Source organism: Polypterus senegalus, chromosome 15, assembly GCF_016835505.1.
Source record: "Polypterus senegalus isolate Bchr_013 chromosome 15, ASM1683550v1, whole genome shotgun sequence".
Taxonomy (NCBI): Eukaryota; Metazoa; Chordata; class Cladistia; order Polypteriformes; family Polypteridae; genus Polypterus; species Polypterus senegalus.
This window is the reverse complement of record NC_053168.1, coordinates 62,922,247-62,935,537: the sequence shown is the minus strand read 5'-3', so window position 1 is coordinate 62,935,537 and position 13,291 is coordinate 62,922,247. Positions and strand designations below refer to the sequence as shown.

Sequence of the window (13,291 nt, the reverse complement as noted above, 5' to 3'; positions counted from 1 at the left end):
TTTATAATTTATGTAAAAAATCTCATGACATTTTATTTTGTATATAAGCAGAATAGAGAAAATACTAAGGATTCACAAACATTTTAGCTTCACTGTAAGTAGTACACTGCAATCAATAACAAACCAAGTGTATAACATGATACAGTATAATGAGACAAAGCAGTTTAGTGGATTTATTTCTTGTTTCTAAAATAAAATGATAAAAATCATGGTTTTTATACATTTTTATACTAAAAACATTGAATTCAATATTTTTACATGCAAGTCAATGTTTGTTTAATGTGTATATTGATATATTAGTGTTAGCCTCTTCCCCACACTTCATACCCAGTAAAAGTATTTCTAGTTCTTAAAAGTTTTCTAGGACAGTGGTTCCCAAATACAGTCCTGGGCATCCCCATTCGCTGCAGGTTTTTTTCCAACCAGTTTCCACTCATTGTTAATTGAAATTATTAGGATGCAAGTGAGGGAGCAAACTCCATAGAAGTAAGATGAATGAATAGAAAATTGACAGAACAAAGTTATGAACTTGAAATTGTGGGAAAATATTACTATTTCTAAACTTCTAATGGATGTTTATCTCACACTTTTACTCATTTTTGAAGAGGTGGTGTATTTGGTGGTATAGGCAGTGTTCCCTGGAAGACATCCAACGTGTCCTTCATTTTTCATTTGCCATTTCAATTCCAGACTATTTTGTGTGGCTTGTTTCTCACACTGAACTGAAAATCCACCTGTCTCGAGTTTGGCCACCATTTGACTATTTGTGTATGTGTATTATCATTGATGAATGTTTAGTTCCAGATCTGAAAAGAGGAACAGAAGGAGAGACATACTTTTTTCTACACAAATTAGCCACAGGGTACCATTTACTGGTATGCAGACAGCCATACCCCATTTGCATACATATTGTTGAAGGTGAAACAAGCCCTCCACCCAGTATTTGCACTTGCAGTCATCAACAGGCAAGAACCAATGTGAGACAGACAGTGCCACTCGGCCCTGCTTGTAGTTATTGATGGGGGAAAGACTCAGTACATTCTCCTCCTGTGAGATTAGTTTAATCTGTAAGTCTTTGGCTTTTAAAATTAGCTGCCACTTTCTGCAGAGTGGTATATATTTGTTAATTGTATTGTGATTTTTATTTAACAAGCACATTTAGAAAACAGTACATGTATATTTGATTTCTGAAATAAAATTGAAAAATGAACCTATTTACATCTTCACATGTATTTATATTTGTAGTAATATTGCTAATGTAATCTTTGAATAACCATAAACAAAAAAAAAAAAAACATGACAACTGACAACATTGTAAATGTGCAGGTTAGTTGTGACATTTTAGCGAATGTCGATTTCTAGGAGATGAAAGTTTTAGTGCACTTTCAAGCAGATTTAATTAAGCATTTCCTGTAAGTTCACTGCAGTATCTATCATGGCTCACTAAAACTGAAATTCATTTACAGAAAGGTAGATTAATTGCCCTTTGCAATAAATGGTATAAGAAGCACAAATATGCAGATTCATGCAATTTAATTGTGTTATCCAGTTGCTCATTCAGTGCAGTAGGGGACTGGAATCAAAGAACAGAAAGCTAGAAGGACCAAAGGTTGTTAAATGTAGCATATAACAGGCAGTTTGATCTTTGCTTAATGAACCAATTGTTTATGACTGTGAAATGACTGTGTCATTTTGAGAAAGATGGTCCAACTTAAACCCTTTAAAAGGAAAATTTACTTTTCTCATCTGCCACTATTGACATTGTTTTTATATTGAATGTTTGCTTTGGTAATATCTGTCTGTCTATACTGAAGCATTATCTTATTGCGGAAAATCTTATTTTTTTAAGTATGCATTTTTTATATTTGTTTGTTTTACCATTTCTTTCTTTTTTATCTTTATTTAATTATTTATTTTTTTGAATGTTAGAAAACTTCTGTTTTTTGCTATCCCCAAACAGTAAATGAATGTTACTTATTAATATACGGTATTGATTTTTTCCGTGCATTAACTTTTTAAAAATTGTGAGTGCTTCCACTAACATATGTTAATTAATAATTAGATAAATTTAAGAAATGCTGCAGTTTACTTGCACAGGTAGGGATTTTAATTATCATTGTTAATAGATGCAGAGGATAAATAAAATTCATAACATGACAAGAAATTAAATTATACTAATTAGCCCTTATCCCTTTGAAGACTGTACAAACATGATAAGGTATGCTTAGGCTTATTATAGTAAAATGCTGTTAAAAATGGTCATTCTATATTGCATTATTCTGATAATAATTTTATGATGCTTACTGTTTATATTATAGTAAGTAATTAACTTCAGGAAAAAGGTCTTGAACTAAAATTCTATCATTTTTAGTTTTGAAAAAAAAAAAATTTAATGGTATTGTGTTGCCATCTAGGGATCAAAGTGTTCATACATCCATAATTTCTTAAGAAAATATCAGTTTTGGTTTTTATCTTATTTTTAAATTATCATTTTACATACATTATGAAAAATCCAAAATAATCTTTTGAATAATTATCACCACGTGTATTTGTTATAAAGATAAGGCTTGTGGGGATATATGCATATTTTCAAAGAAGAAATAATATGTTTGTTACAGATAGTCTTTAGCCTTTTCCCCAATGAGAAATAATGGAGATATACAACAAAAGCACGACTGTCATATTTCCAAAACCCCAGAGGGTGCATTTTCCTGATGGCTGATTCAAAATACTTCATAAAGCAAATGTCAGGCTGTCAGGACTGTCAGAATGAAAATGATCCATGTAGCAAGGGTTCCCATTTCCTAGAAAACAAACAGCTGCCTTGCTGCTTTACTATGGCAGTGTTCAGAATCTGCCATCTATCAATGTGAATATGTATCTACCTCTATCATCTAATGACAGAGGTCTAGTTCTAGTTAAGTGGAGTTCTTATGTCAGTTGAACGAAACAAGACTATAAAATAAATGCAAAATGGCCCTTGACCATTGTTAATTTAGAAAAGATTTGTGTGTCTCTTTGTAATTAAGAAGAACAGATACTGCAGAAGACCTTAAAGCTGCACATAAAGTTTTGGCTGATGTCATTTCAGACAGTTGTGAACAGTTTGAGGCCATGTGTGTAAAATAACTTGACTTAAGATTGCATATTTACAGTTTAAAAGGCAGTCCTAGATGTCTCAGTGTTCAGTTGTTCTCATAAATAACTGTGTTTCTCTGATAAATCTCCAGTATATCCTCCCATGCCAGGGACCCATCTTCCATCATATAGTGAAAACATTACAGTACTTGGTTTCTTTACATTTCAAAATAAGGTATGTCAAATTTAAACATTTATCATACAGGTCTTTAAGGTCTAATAACGTAACTGTAAGGTCTAATAACGTAACAGCACAGATCAACTTCTATCAATTGTAATGAATGTGTGTAGTGAGATTTCCTTGTATTTAATTTTATTTGACAATATTTTAAATTAATGTAACCTATATAAATAAAACTAAGATATAAATAAATGCAGTTGTACGGGCTAAACTAGAAAACAAATAATGCTTAACCAAAAATACTCAAAGAATATATTTGCTATTTCCACAAACACTAAAGACTAAATATATCGTAGCTCCATGTGTGGTTAGAGAATCAAAGTAAGCCTCCCATCCATTTTATTCATACTTTGTTTATTTTTATTTACATTTTATTTGCAGGTATGTTTTTCCTTGTAGATAGTTTGTACTTTAATAACTGCATCCCATTTTCTTTCTTAATTTGTAGATTGCTTTTTTATTCTTTATATTTTACCTAGTATTTGATGTCATTAATTGTGGCATATGTAAATTTGTTGAGTTTAAACGTATATTATTAAAAATCTGTAAAATGATAAACATTAAAAATGTACTATATAGTTGACTTTTATCTTCTTTCTCGTACTGCCATGGTTATCCTTTTTCTTTCTTTTTATGCATATGGCCAATTACCAATTTTGTTCTCTAAGGTGGTATCTTGAAGAAAAGTGTTTGATTTCTGCCTTGAATCAACTAGATTATAAAACATGTCTAAGGGCCGATTTATACTTCACGCTCAGAACGCGTACGCGCCCGCATCATGGCTGCCACGCCTTCCCAGCGTTCATTTCACGTGTCCTCTGAGCAGGTCCTCAGAAATTAACGCGACGCATGCACGAGTTGCAGTACCAGCAAAAAGTCAGGGGGCGCAGTGTGCTAAAAGTTGGAATGTGACGTCAGAGTCTCTGTTTACTATCTACATGTGACAGCAAGCCTCTATGGAGATCCTTCGGGGATCGATGTGTGCGCTTTGCTGTTTGATGAATGGTTCAAAGTGGTGCAACAAAATGCCGACATACAGATGCATTCGTGGTGCTTTTATATTCAAGCGTTGCATATTTCCGATCGTAATGACACGATACATTTTAAAAGTCTCACATACCATCTTTTGTGCCGCCTATTTTTATTTTTTATTTACCTGCTGTCAGGTCCAAGAAGCTCATAGCGATTAAAAACTGGGATGACGTGTACGATGGTCTGCTTTAATAATAAAGTAAACTACGAGGTTAAAGTGGAAATTTCGGCTTTAATCTCGAAATGTCCACTTTAACCTCGTAGTTTACTTCATCATTAAAGCAGACCATCGTAAACATCATCCCAGTTTTTAATCGCTATGAGCTTCTTGGACCTGACAGCAGCGGAACGCAGCAATAGATCGCCACACAGAACAAATTAAATGTATGATATTCCAACTCTCTGCACATTTAGAATCTTTAGATTTATACTTGATATCACTTTCATGATGAAATGCATTAAAGTGTGTATGTTACATTTTACATATAATTTCGTTTAAATAATAAATACTGTTAATTACACACATTGGGGTGTCACGGTGGTGGAGCGATAGCACTGCTGTCTCGCAGGGAGTTATGTTGCTGGTATTTCCTGCTTGTATTCCACACTGTGCTCCGGTTTCCTTCCAAAGATATGCAGATTTGGGGATCTGGTGCCGCTAAAATGACACTAGTGCATGTGTGTGCTTGTATTCACCTTGCGATGAGCTGAGGCCTCGTCAAGGGACTATTTCTCACTCATGCTCAATACTTGCTGGAATGGACACATCCCTGAATTGATGGATTTAATCAATAAACATCCTTTTCAGAGATATTGCTGTAAGGTGTCATCAGAATTTAATAGGTGTTCAAGGCAATTCACAACACAGAGAAGCCGAACATGTTCTCACCGTGATAATATCTCGCACTGCCACCTGGTGGATTCCTCCAGATTTACATAAAGTACGCAAGTATGAACACTACAACGCTTGCGTAGCAGGAGCATCCGCTGCAGCATGCGTCGCGTCGCGTGAAGTATATCTCCAGCCTTAGAGTTAAATTTGCTCAGCTTCATTTTTTTCTGGGAAGGATTTTGATATAGGTATTTATAATACATAATCTGTTTTAAACAATCGATTTTGTTTTGTCTTATTTCTAGATTTTTCTTTACTGAGTAGCTAATATCAGCATGGATGTTAACAATAGGGGCCAGTTTTCAAGGATACCACATATTTGTCATTGTTTAGAGATTAAGAAAAAAAAAAAAACTTGACAATATAGCTTATTATATACAGTATGGAAGTGAGAATCTCAAAGATGTGCAGTGAAATATTAAACATTATGTGTATGCACTATGTATGTGTCTGTGTGTGTGTGTACAGTGGTATGAAAAACTATTTGCCCCCTTCCTGATTTCTTATTCTTTTGCATGTTTGTCACACAAAATGTTTCTGATCATCAAACACATTTAACCATTAGTCAAATATAACACAAGTAAACACAAAATGCAGTTTTTAAATGATGGTTTTATTATTTAGGGAGAAAAAATCCAAACCTACATGGCCCTGTGTGAAAAAGTAATTGCCCCTTGTTAAAAATAACCTAACTGTGGTGTATCACACCTGAGTTCAATTTCCATAGCCACCCCCAGGCCTGATTACTGCCACACCTGTTTCAATCAAGAAATCACTTAAATAGGAGCTGCCTGACACAGAGAAGTAGACCAAAAGCACCTCAAAAGCTTGACATCATGTCAAGATCTGAAGAAATTCAGGAACAAATGAGAACAGAAGTAATTGAGATCTATCAGTCTGGTAAAGGTTATAAAGCCATTTCTAAAGCTTTGGGACTCCAGCGAACACAGTGAGAGCCATTATCCACAAATGGCAAAAACATGGAACGGTGGTGAACCTTCCCAGGAGTGGCCGGCCGGCCAACCAAAATTACCCCAAGAGCGCAGAGACGACTCATCCGAGAGGTCACAAAAGACCCCAGGACAACGTCTAAAGAACTGCAGGCCTCACTTGCCTTAATTAAGGTCAGTGTTCATGACTCCACCATAAGAAAGAGACTGGGCAATAACAGCCTGCATGGCAGATTTCCAAGACGCAAACCACTGTTAAGCAAAAGAACATTAGGGCTCATCTCAATTTTGCTAAGAAACATCTCAATGATTGCCAAGACTTTTGGGAAAATACCTTGTGGACTGATGAGACAAAAGTTGAACTTTTGGAAGGCAAATGTCCTGTTACATCTGGCGTTAAAGGAACACAGCATTTCAGAAAAAGAACATCATACCAACAGTAAAATATGTTGGTGGTAGTGTGATGGTCTGGGGTTGTTTTGCTGCTTCAGGACCTGGAAGGCTTGCTGTGATAGATGGAACCATGAATTCTACTGTCTACCAAAAATCCTGAAGGAGAATGTCCGCCATCTGTTCGTCAACTCAAGCGATCTTGCGTGCTGCAACAGGACAATGACCCAAAACACACCAGCAAATCCACCTCTGAATGGCTGAAGAAAAACAAAATGAAGACTTTGGAGTGGCCTAGTCAAAGTCCTGACCTGAATCCAATTGAGATGCTATGGCATGACCTTAAAAAGGCGGTTCATGCTAGAAAACCCTCAAATAAAGCTGAATTACAACAATTCTGCAAAGATGAGTGGGCCAAAAATCCTCCAGAGCGCTGTAAAAGACTCATTGCAAGTTATCGCAAACGCTTAATTGCAGTTATTGCTGTTAAGGGTGGCCCAACCAGTTATTAGGTTCAGGGGGCAATTACTTTTTCACACAGGGCCATGTAGGTTTGGATTTTTTTTCCCTAAATAATAAAACCATCATTTAAAAACTGCATTTTGTGTTTACTTGTGTTATATTTGACTAATGGTTAAATGTGTTTGATGATCAGAAACATTTTGTGTGACAAACATGCAAAAGAATAAGAAATTAGGAAGGGGCAAATAGTTTTTCACTCCACTGTGTATATATATATATATATATATATATATATATATATATATATATATATATATATATATATATAGTTCCCAGTTCTTCACTGCCCCCAACCCAGTAATGTGCAATATAAATAAATAAATTAATTAAAATATATCAGTGAGTGTACATATACTATGCAAATCTATAACTGTGCTACCTTGTGTATTACAGTAGAATGGAGTGTTCAAGTTATGTCCTCATGTAGATGGCTACTATGTAAAAATGTCCTGGGAGAGATAATTATAAAAATAAAAATGTGTTTCCATGTTTCTTTACATAAATGCAACACCTTATTATGTTGACATTTTATAGTTTTAGTGTAATAGACAGTTAATTTAATTTTTAGTGAATGTTAGACATGTAAAAGTATCATTTTAGTGGCTAATATAGTGATTATGTGTTAGATGTATATCTCATTTAAAAGATAAGTTGCCAGTATTTGTCATTTTGTATAATATTTTTTCTAATAACATGATGGCCTAAGGTAGTTTATATGTTACAGTTGATTACCTTGGGTTACTGAATTGCCTGTAATTTGAATTAATTTGCACAGTAAGGTTAAATATTTTTTCTGCATACTTGAAATTTATTTTACATAAAGAAGTCATGGAGCCTAAGTAAAAAAAGTTTTGCAAAGATGTGGGAGTTCATGAATATGGCAAGCAGTTACCCAGTGAGAGATTTCATTATGTTAAGTGATACCCATAAAAAAGAAAACTTATTTTCAAATAAGAGAATTGTTTCCTTTACACTCTTAAGTAAATAATTCTTTATGTATTTGTTTTCATTTTCACATTAAGAAAGGCTCTCTTTTTATTTTTAGTGTCTTTCTTTCTCCTATTATTTTACTTTTAAGTTCAGGTTAACACAAACAAATCATGTACCTACATATCATTATACCATCTTTTCAACTGGTTTTGATTTCTTACTTTCTTTAATAATTTCAAACATAAAATGCTTATTAAAAATTGTTACCAGTATAATTTAAATATTAACCTTCATATTTACTCATTTATTATTTCTTCTCTCCATACTGTTATGTCTGTAAAAATATAACTTCAATGGAATGTTCAATAACAGAATGGTTGTGGTAAATTCTTAGTGTATTTTTATAAACAAAGTACATCTTGACAAAAAAAACTAAAGTATTTTAAATTATTTCTGTCTTTTCCAGAAATCTCATTTATATTGGGTTCACAAAATGGTGCAGTAATTGTATTCATTTAAGTCTGTTAGCAAACTGCTGCCCAGTGTTTTCTTGTTTCCTATTTTAGACCTGACTGATCTTTAGATAACTTATGGTGCTGCGAGTAATAGGAAAATTGGCAGAGTTGTCAGAAAGATATGGTGTATAGCACAGAAATACGATGCTGTAGCACATAAGATGACTGTGTTGTTAGATTTATGTTGTTTTATTGCATGCTGAAGTAAAACTCTGTGGCTTCAAAAAACGTGAAACATTCTTCACTTGAAAATGCTTATCAAAAGTAATTTTAAGACAGTGACAGGACTCATCCAAGAAAAAAAATAAATAAATGGAATACCTTGTACTTTAATTGCTGAGTTTAAAAAAAAAAAAAAAAAATCTGTGACCTCTGATATTTAAATACCTGCAGTTTTCCCCTTTTGATTTATTCTGTTGTCAACTAAGAAAGATAGTCATTTGATCTAAGACTTGGTACTTGACAGATATGTTTATACAGCTGACTACCCTGGTAGGTCTCAGGCTTTAGTACATCCCCTTCAAGAAATTACCTTTCACAAGTATGTAGTTGGTGTTTATATTAAAATAAATCTATAAAAAAAAGATGTTAACTTTGATTTTCACTCCACTTACTTTTTTTGTTCATCACTCTTTTTATAGTTCCACTTTTACACCATGTACTACTGAAACTTTTTATTAAAAAAATCTCACTATTCTTCACTAATTGTATATAATATTGTAAATACAAGATGGATTCAAGTACACCTCTTAATAGTTGTTCTTACTAGGGTTTAATTTGAATGTCAGGTAAACACAAAATGTTTTAATCTCTGGATAATAAACTTTTTGGTTTGTTGTTCAGCAGTCAGAGAATATGACATTATTTTATATAGTCTAATTAGCAGTGATATAAGCAGTATAAAATGAAATAAAAGTCTCAAACTGGCTTAATGCAATTCAGGGATGAAGGACACCAGAGCCTATTCTACAGTACCTTTATTTTTACTTCCTTGACTTGTGGAGGGTGTATCCTGTAGCAAAGCCCTAACTTTTTTCATGAAAGCCCCTTTCAGTCAATAAGCCTTAAAAACAGGTGTAAAGTTATTGACAACAAGCTATGCAAACCCAACAAGACATGGAGTCGTTTAAGTCAAGGCGCTGCGCTACCTTCTTCCAGATCGGCCTTAAGGTGTTCGTATTTTTCCAAAGCAGTTCTGGCCTCCATCGGCATCTGTAGCTGAGTCGAAAAACACCATCCCATACTATTAGTTAACGATTAACACGTTTCTATATGTATTGTAAGTATACAATACAACTAATAATATGTTGCGCTTATTTATGTCTTGTACCGAAATTTTCGCACATTTAACGGCTGAAATCCGACGTGGTTTGTGCCTTTCAGAATGAAAAAAGTTTGCGTTTAACTTTTTAATAAAAGATGAGCTTTTAAGTCTGGGAAATCACCTTGTAAATGCACACGTTTTAATGCAGACATGTTAATATGTATACTTACACAGTATTAAAAGACACTCAACAACATCATATACCTTCGTTCCAACGTTTGAGTCGTGCTGTAAATTCTTACTGTAAATATAATTGACAAATGATTCGGTAAATGAACTTGTGAAGAAGGTGGAGCTGAAATATTACGTCACTTCATTAATGAAAATGCCGTGATGTGCGGGGGGAGTGTGGGGGTTGACAGAGAGCTGAAGGCGGATGACGGAGATAGGAGGGTGGATGACGGAAAACTGACAACGGAGAACTGAGAGCGGACGGCGGTGGAAGGAGGGAGGAGGGGTGACGGGGGATTCCTCGCAGGGAGGAGGAATATTTTGTCGGAGGTAGTAGGAATGATGGAGTTTTCTCGGAGGGAGGAGGATGTCCTAAAATGTACACTGTACTATTCTAGTGACACTGGGCTTGAGCGAGGAAGGAGGCCTCAAGGGGAAACACCAGTCCCTTACAACACCCAATCTCACGTATACCCACCCACACTCTGACTGACGTAGAGAATAATTAGGAACTACCAGTAAACCTAACATGAATGTTTTTAGAGGATGTAGTAGGAAAATCGGTATACCAAGAGGACACCCCCAATTTAAATGGGAGAACATACGAATTCCACCAAACCCAGAATGCTGGATACATGAAGTAGCAGTGCTAATAACTGAGCTACTGTGCTGCTGAAAATAAGCAGCATGATTTTTATAGTAGTTTAAATTATTTTAATTAGTTAGGGTAATTATAATGGCACTGATAAATAATTTGCCTTTATTGTGCTTTTTACAAGTACCATACATTTACACAGACTGTTACAGACTCAAATCAAGTGCATGGTTTTATTATATCAAATATGTCCATTTGAAAATAAAACATGCATGCACACCCATGAATTCAAACATCTTTATTTTGAACCGACTGATATTTGGATTTCACATTCTTTACACATTCACAGTGTCATGTCATTTGAACGATATCCTTTCATTTGTTTTTATTCTTGGATAAAAGCCAAATTGTTTCGTTACTCTGAATATGAAGTACAAATATTGTTTTCAAATTAAGACGTGGAGTATAAAATAAATACTTTCACAAATGGTATGATGAAACCATTGTGCTTTTATTCAAGAATTAAACTAAATAAAAACATTGTTCAAATGAAGTGTTGCTGAATGTGCACAGACTGGAAAGTCCAAATAGTGTTTCCAAATAAAGACATTTTCATGTGTGTGTTTGTGTGTGTTTCACTTTCAAGCTGTCATATTGGGTATAATAAATACTTTTCTATTGAGTAACAGTCTGTTTAGGTTTGTTAGTTGCAAAAGTTAATGCTAAAGGGCAATTTAGCATCTGTGTCTAGGTCTGTATGCTGGTTGACATCACAGAAGCATGATTGTCAAAGATAAGAACTTACATTCAAGCAGTTATATTTGATATTATAAGCACATACATTTGCTTTGTGTCTACAAGACCTAACATTTCTTGTTTTGTCATACATTTGCACAAATCATTGTAGACACTGACCACACGTGCAGTATTCCAAACAGCGATATATCATTACCTATATAATTTCTTACAGATCTTTGCTATATTAAATTTTCAATGCAGACTTGAGCTGTAAGGGAGAGGTTTCGGGCTGGTGGTGATAAAGACAGAGTGTAAGTGTCAGATAGGGCAAATGGCTGGATGGCTTATTGACAAAAAAGTACAGTTTTTTTTAATAAAACAATCAAATCATAAAACAGCATTTTGTACTTTCAGATAATCTGTAGTTTTGATGTTTTTAATTTCACAGGAAGAAGAAGAGGAGGAAGAAGAAGAAGAAGATCATGAGGATGAAGAATCAGTTAAAGAAGAAACTGAACTGCCAGAAAGTCCAAAATGAATTTTAACCATATACTGTAGTTTGCTTTGTAATTAAATAGCTACTATATGTGTATTATCATATTTTGATGAAATCTTGTTTTAATGTGAACGTCCCTGTTTATTATCTTGGCTTGTTATACTGTTGCTTTCAATGATATAATTTTTTGTTTGCTTTCTTTCTTTCGAGCAACTGTAAAAAAATCAGGAATGTCAGATAGCTGTACTTGATGTAGTACTGTAGTACTACCAGCAGTTGTAAAATCTAGCAGTTCTTTAGAAAGGAGTATTGTCTTAGTTATTATAAATGACAAACACAAAACCTTAATACTTTACAGAAAAATTATTCAACCATGAAATCTGTGTTATTGACAGTATTGAAAGTTGCTAATTTCTGAAGTACTGTATCAGTATCATATTAAAAAATGTTCAAATATAGGCTTATTTATTTTTTGTGTTTTGAATATGTTAAAAAAATAATCTCCCCTGCCAATATGCATATACCATTTCTTGGACTCATTGAGCTCTTTAATTTCTTTTTACTGATATCATGTCATTTTTTTATTGATTAGATATACTGATGGATGGTACTTTCATTGAGCAATGTTCATACTCTTCCACAGTACCAAATACAGACTCAGAACACTGTAGAAGCCATGTCCTAAAGTATAGCTTTGGTCACGTTTCGCTTAAAGTACTTGGCATCATTGAGTGATTAGTAAAAGACCATCCAGTCAGCTTTCTTTTAATTAGAATATACAGAGAATAAATGTTTCCTGAACAGGGTTAATACCACAGTGAGTTCAAAATCCACTTAAAGCCTTTGACTTTTTTCATTTTGTTCTCACCACCTGAATTGAAGAGCTGGAAAAGCATAACAGCATGCTCATATGTTCCACATTAGGTTAACAACCATGCACAAGAATGATAAGTACCATTATAGGACACAAGCCACTCCTCCTTCCTCTCTGTCACATCCTCTTTTGCCCTGTCGCAGGTGACCCATAACAGCAGAGTTTGTAGTGTGAATATTGGTAATAAATGGAACATCTCAACAGTGTTTTTCTTAACACTCCTATAGTGATTTTTTTTTTCTCAACATTGCTATAGGCTGGTTTTTTTCATTACTGTAATTGAGGAAAACATCTAAGAAATGTATGAAAGCTCAACATGATCATTTTAAAGCATTATGGCGCCAAGACATATTTTTAGCAGTACTGTATGTGCTACACTTCTGATTTTTCCAGAAGCGCTGTCAATGTCACTTTCTTGTGACAGTGCAGAAACCAAGGCTTCAACAATACACAAAACAACATTTGATGCCATTTTGTAAACGTGTACAATTCTGTTTATTTCGCTGTCTTTGCTTCCATGTAGTGCATAAATCGAGCACTCCA

General features: G+C 34.2%; 1 protein-coding gene across 2 annotated transcripts in view; it reads left to right on the top strand.

Annotated features, from left to right (window-relative positions):
* The window catches only part of phf14 (PHD finger protein 14), a 249,319-nt gene extending 236,987 nt beyond the window's left edge, over window positions 1–12,332 (top strand). For both annotated transcript variants that reach the window (XM_039736617.1, XM_039736616.1), the window contains one exon: window positions 11,827–12,332. In XM_039736617.1, coding sequence (XP_039592551.1) covers window positions 11,827–11,916 — 90 coding nt within the window. In that variant the 3' untranslated portion in view covers window positions 11,917–12,332. The remainder of the gene's footprint in view (window positions 1–11,826) is intronic.
* Window positions 12,333–13,291: the final 959 nt, after the last annotated feature.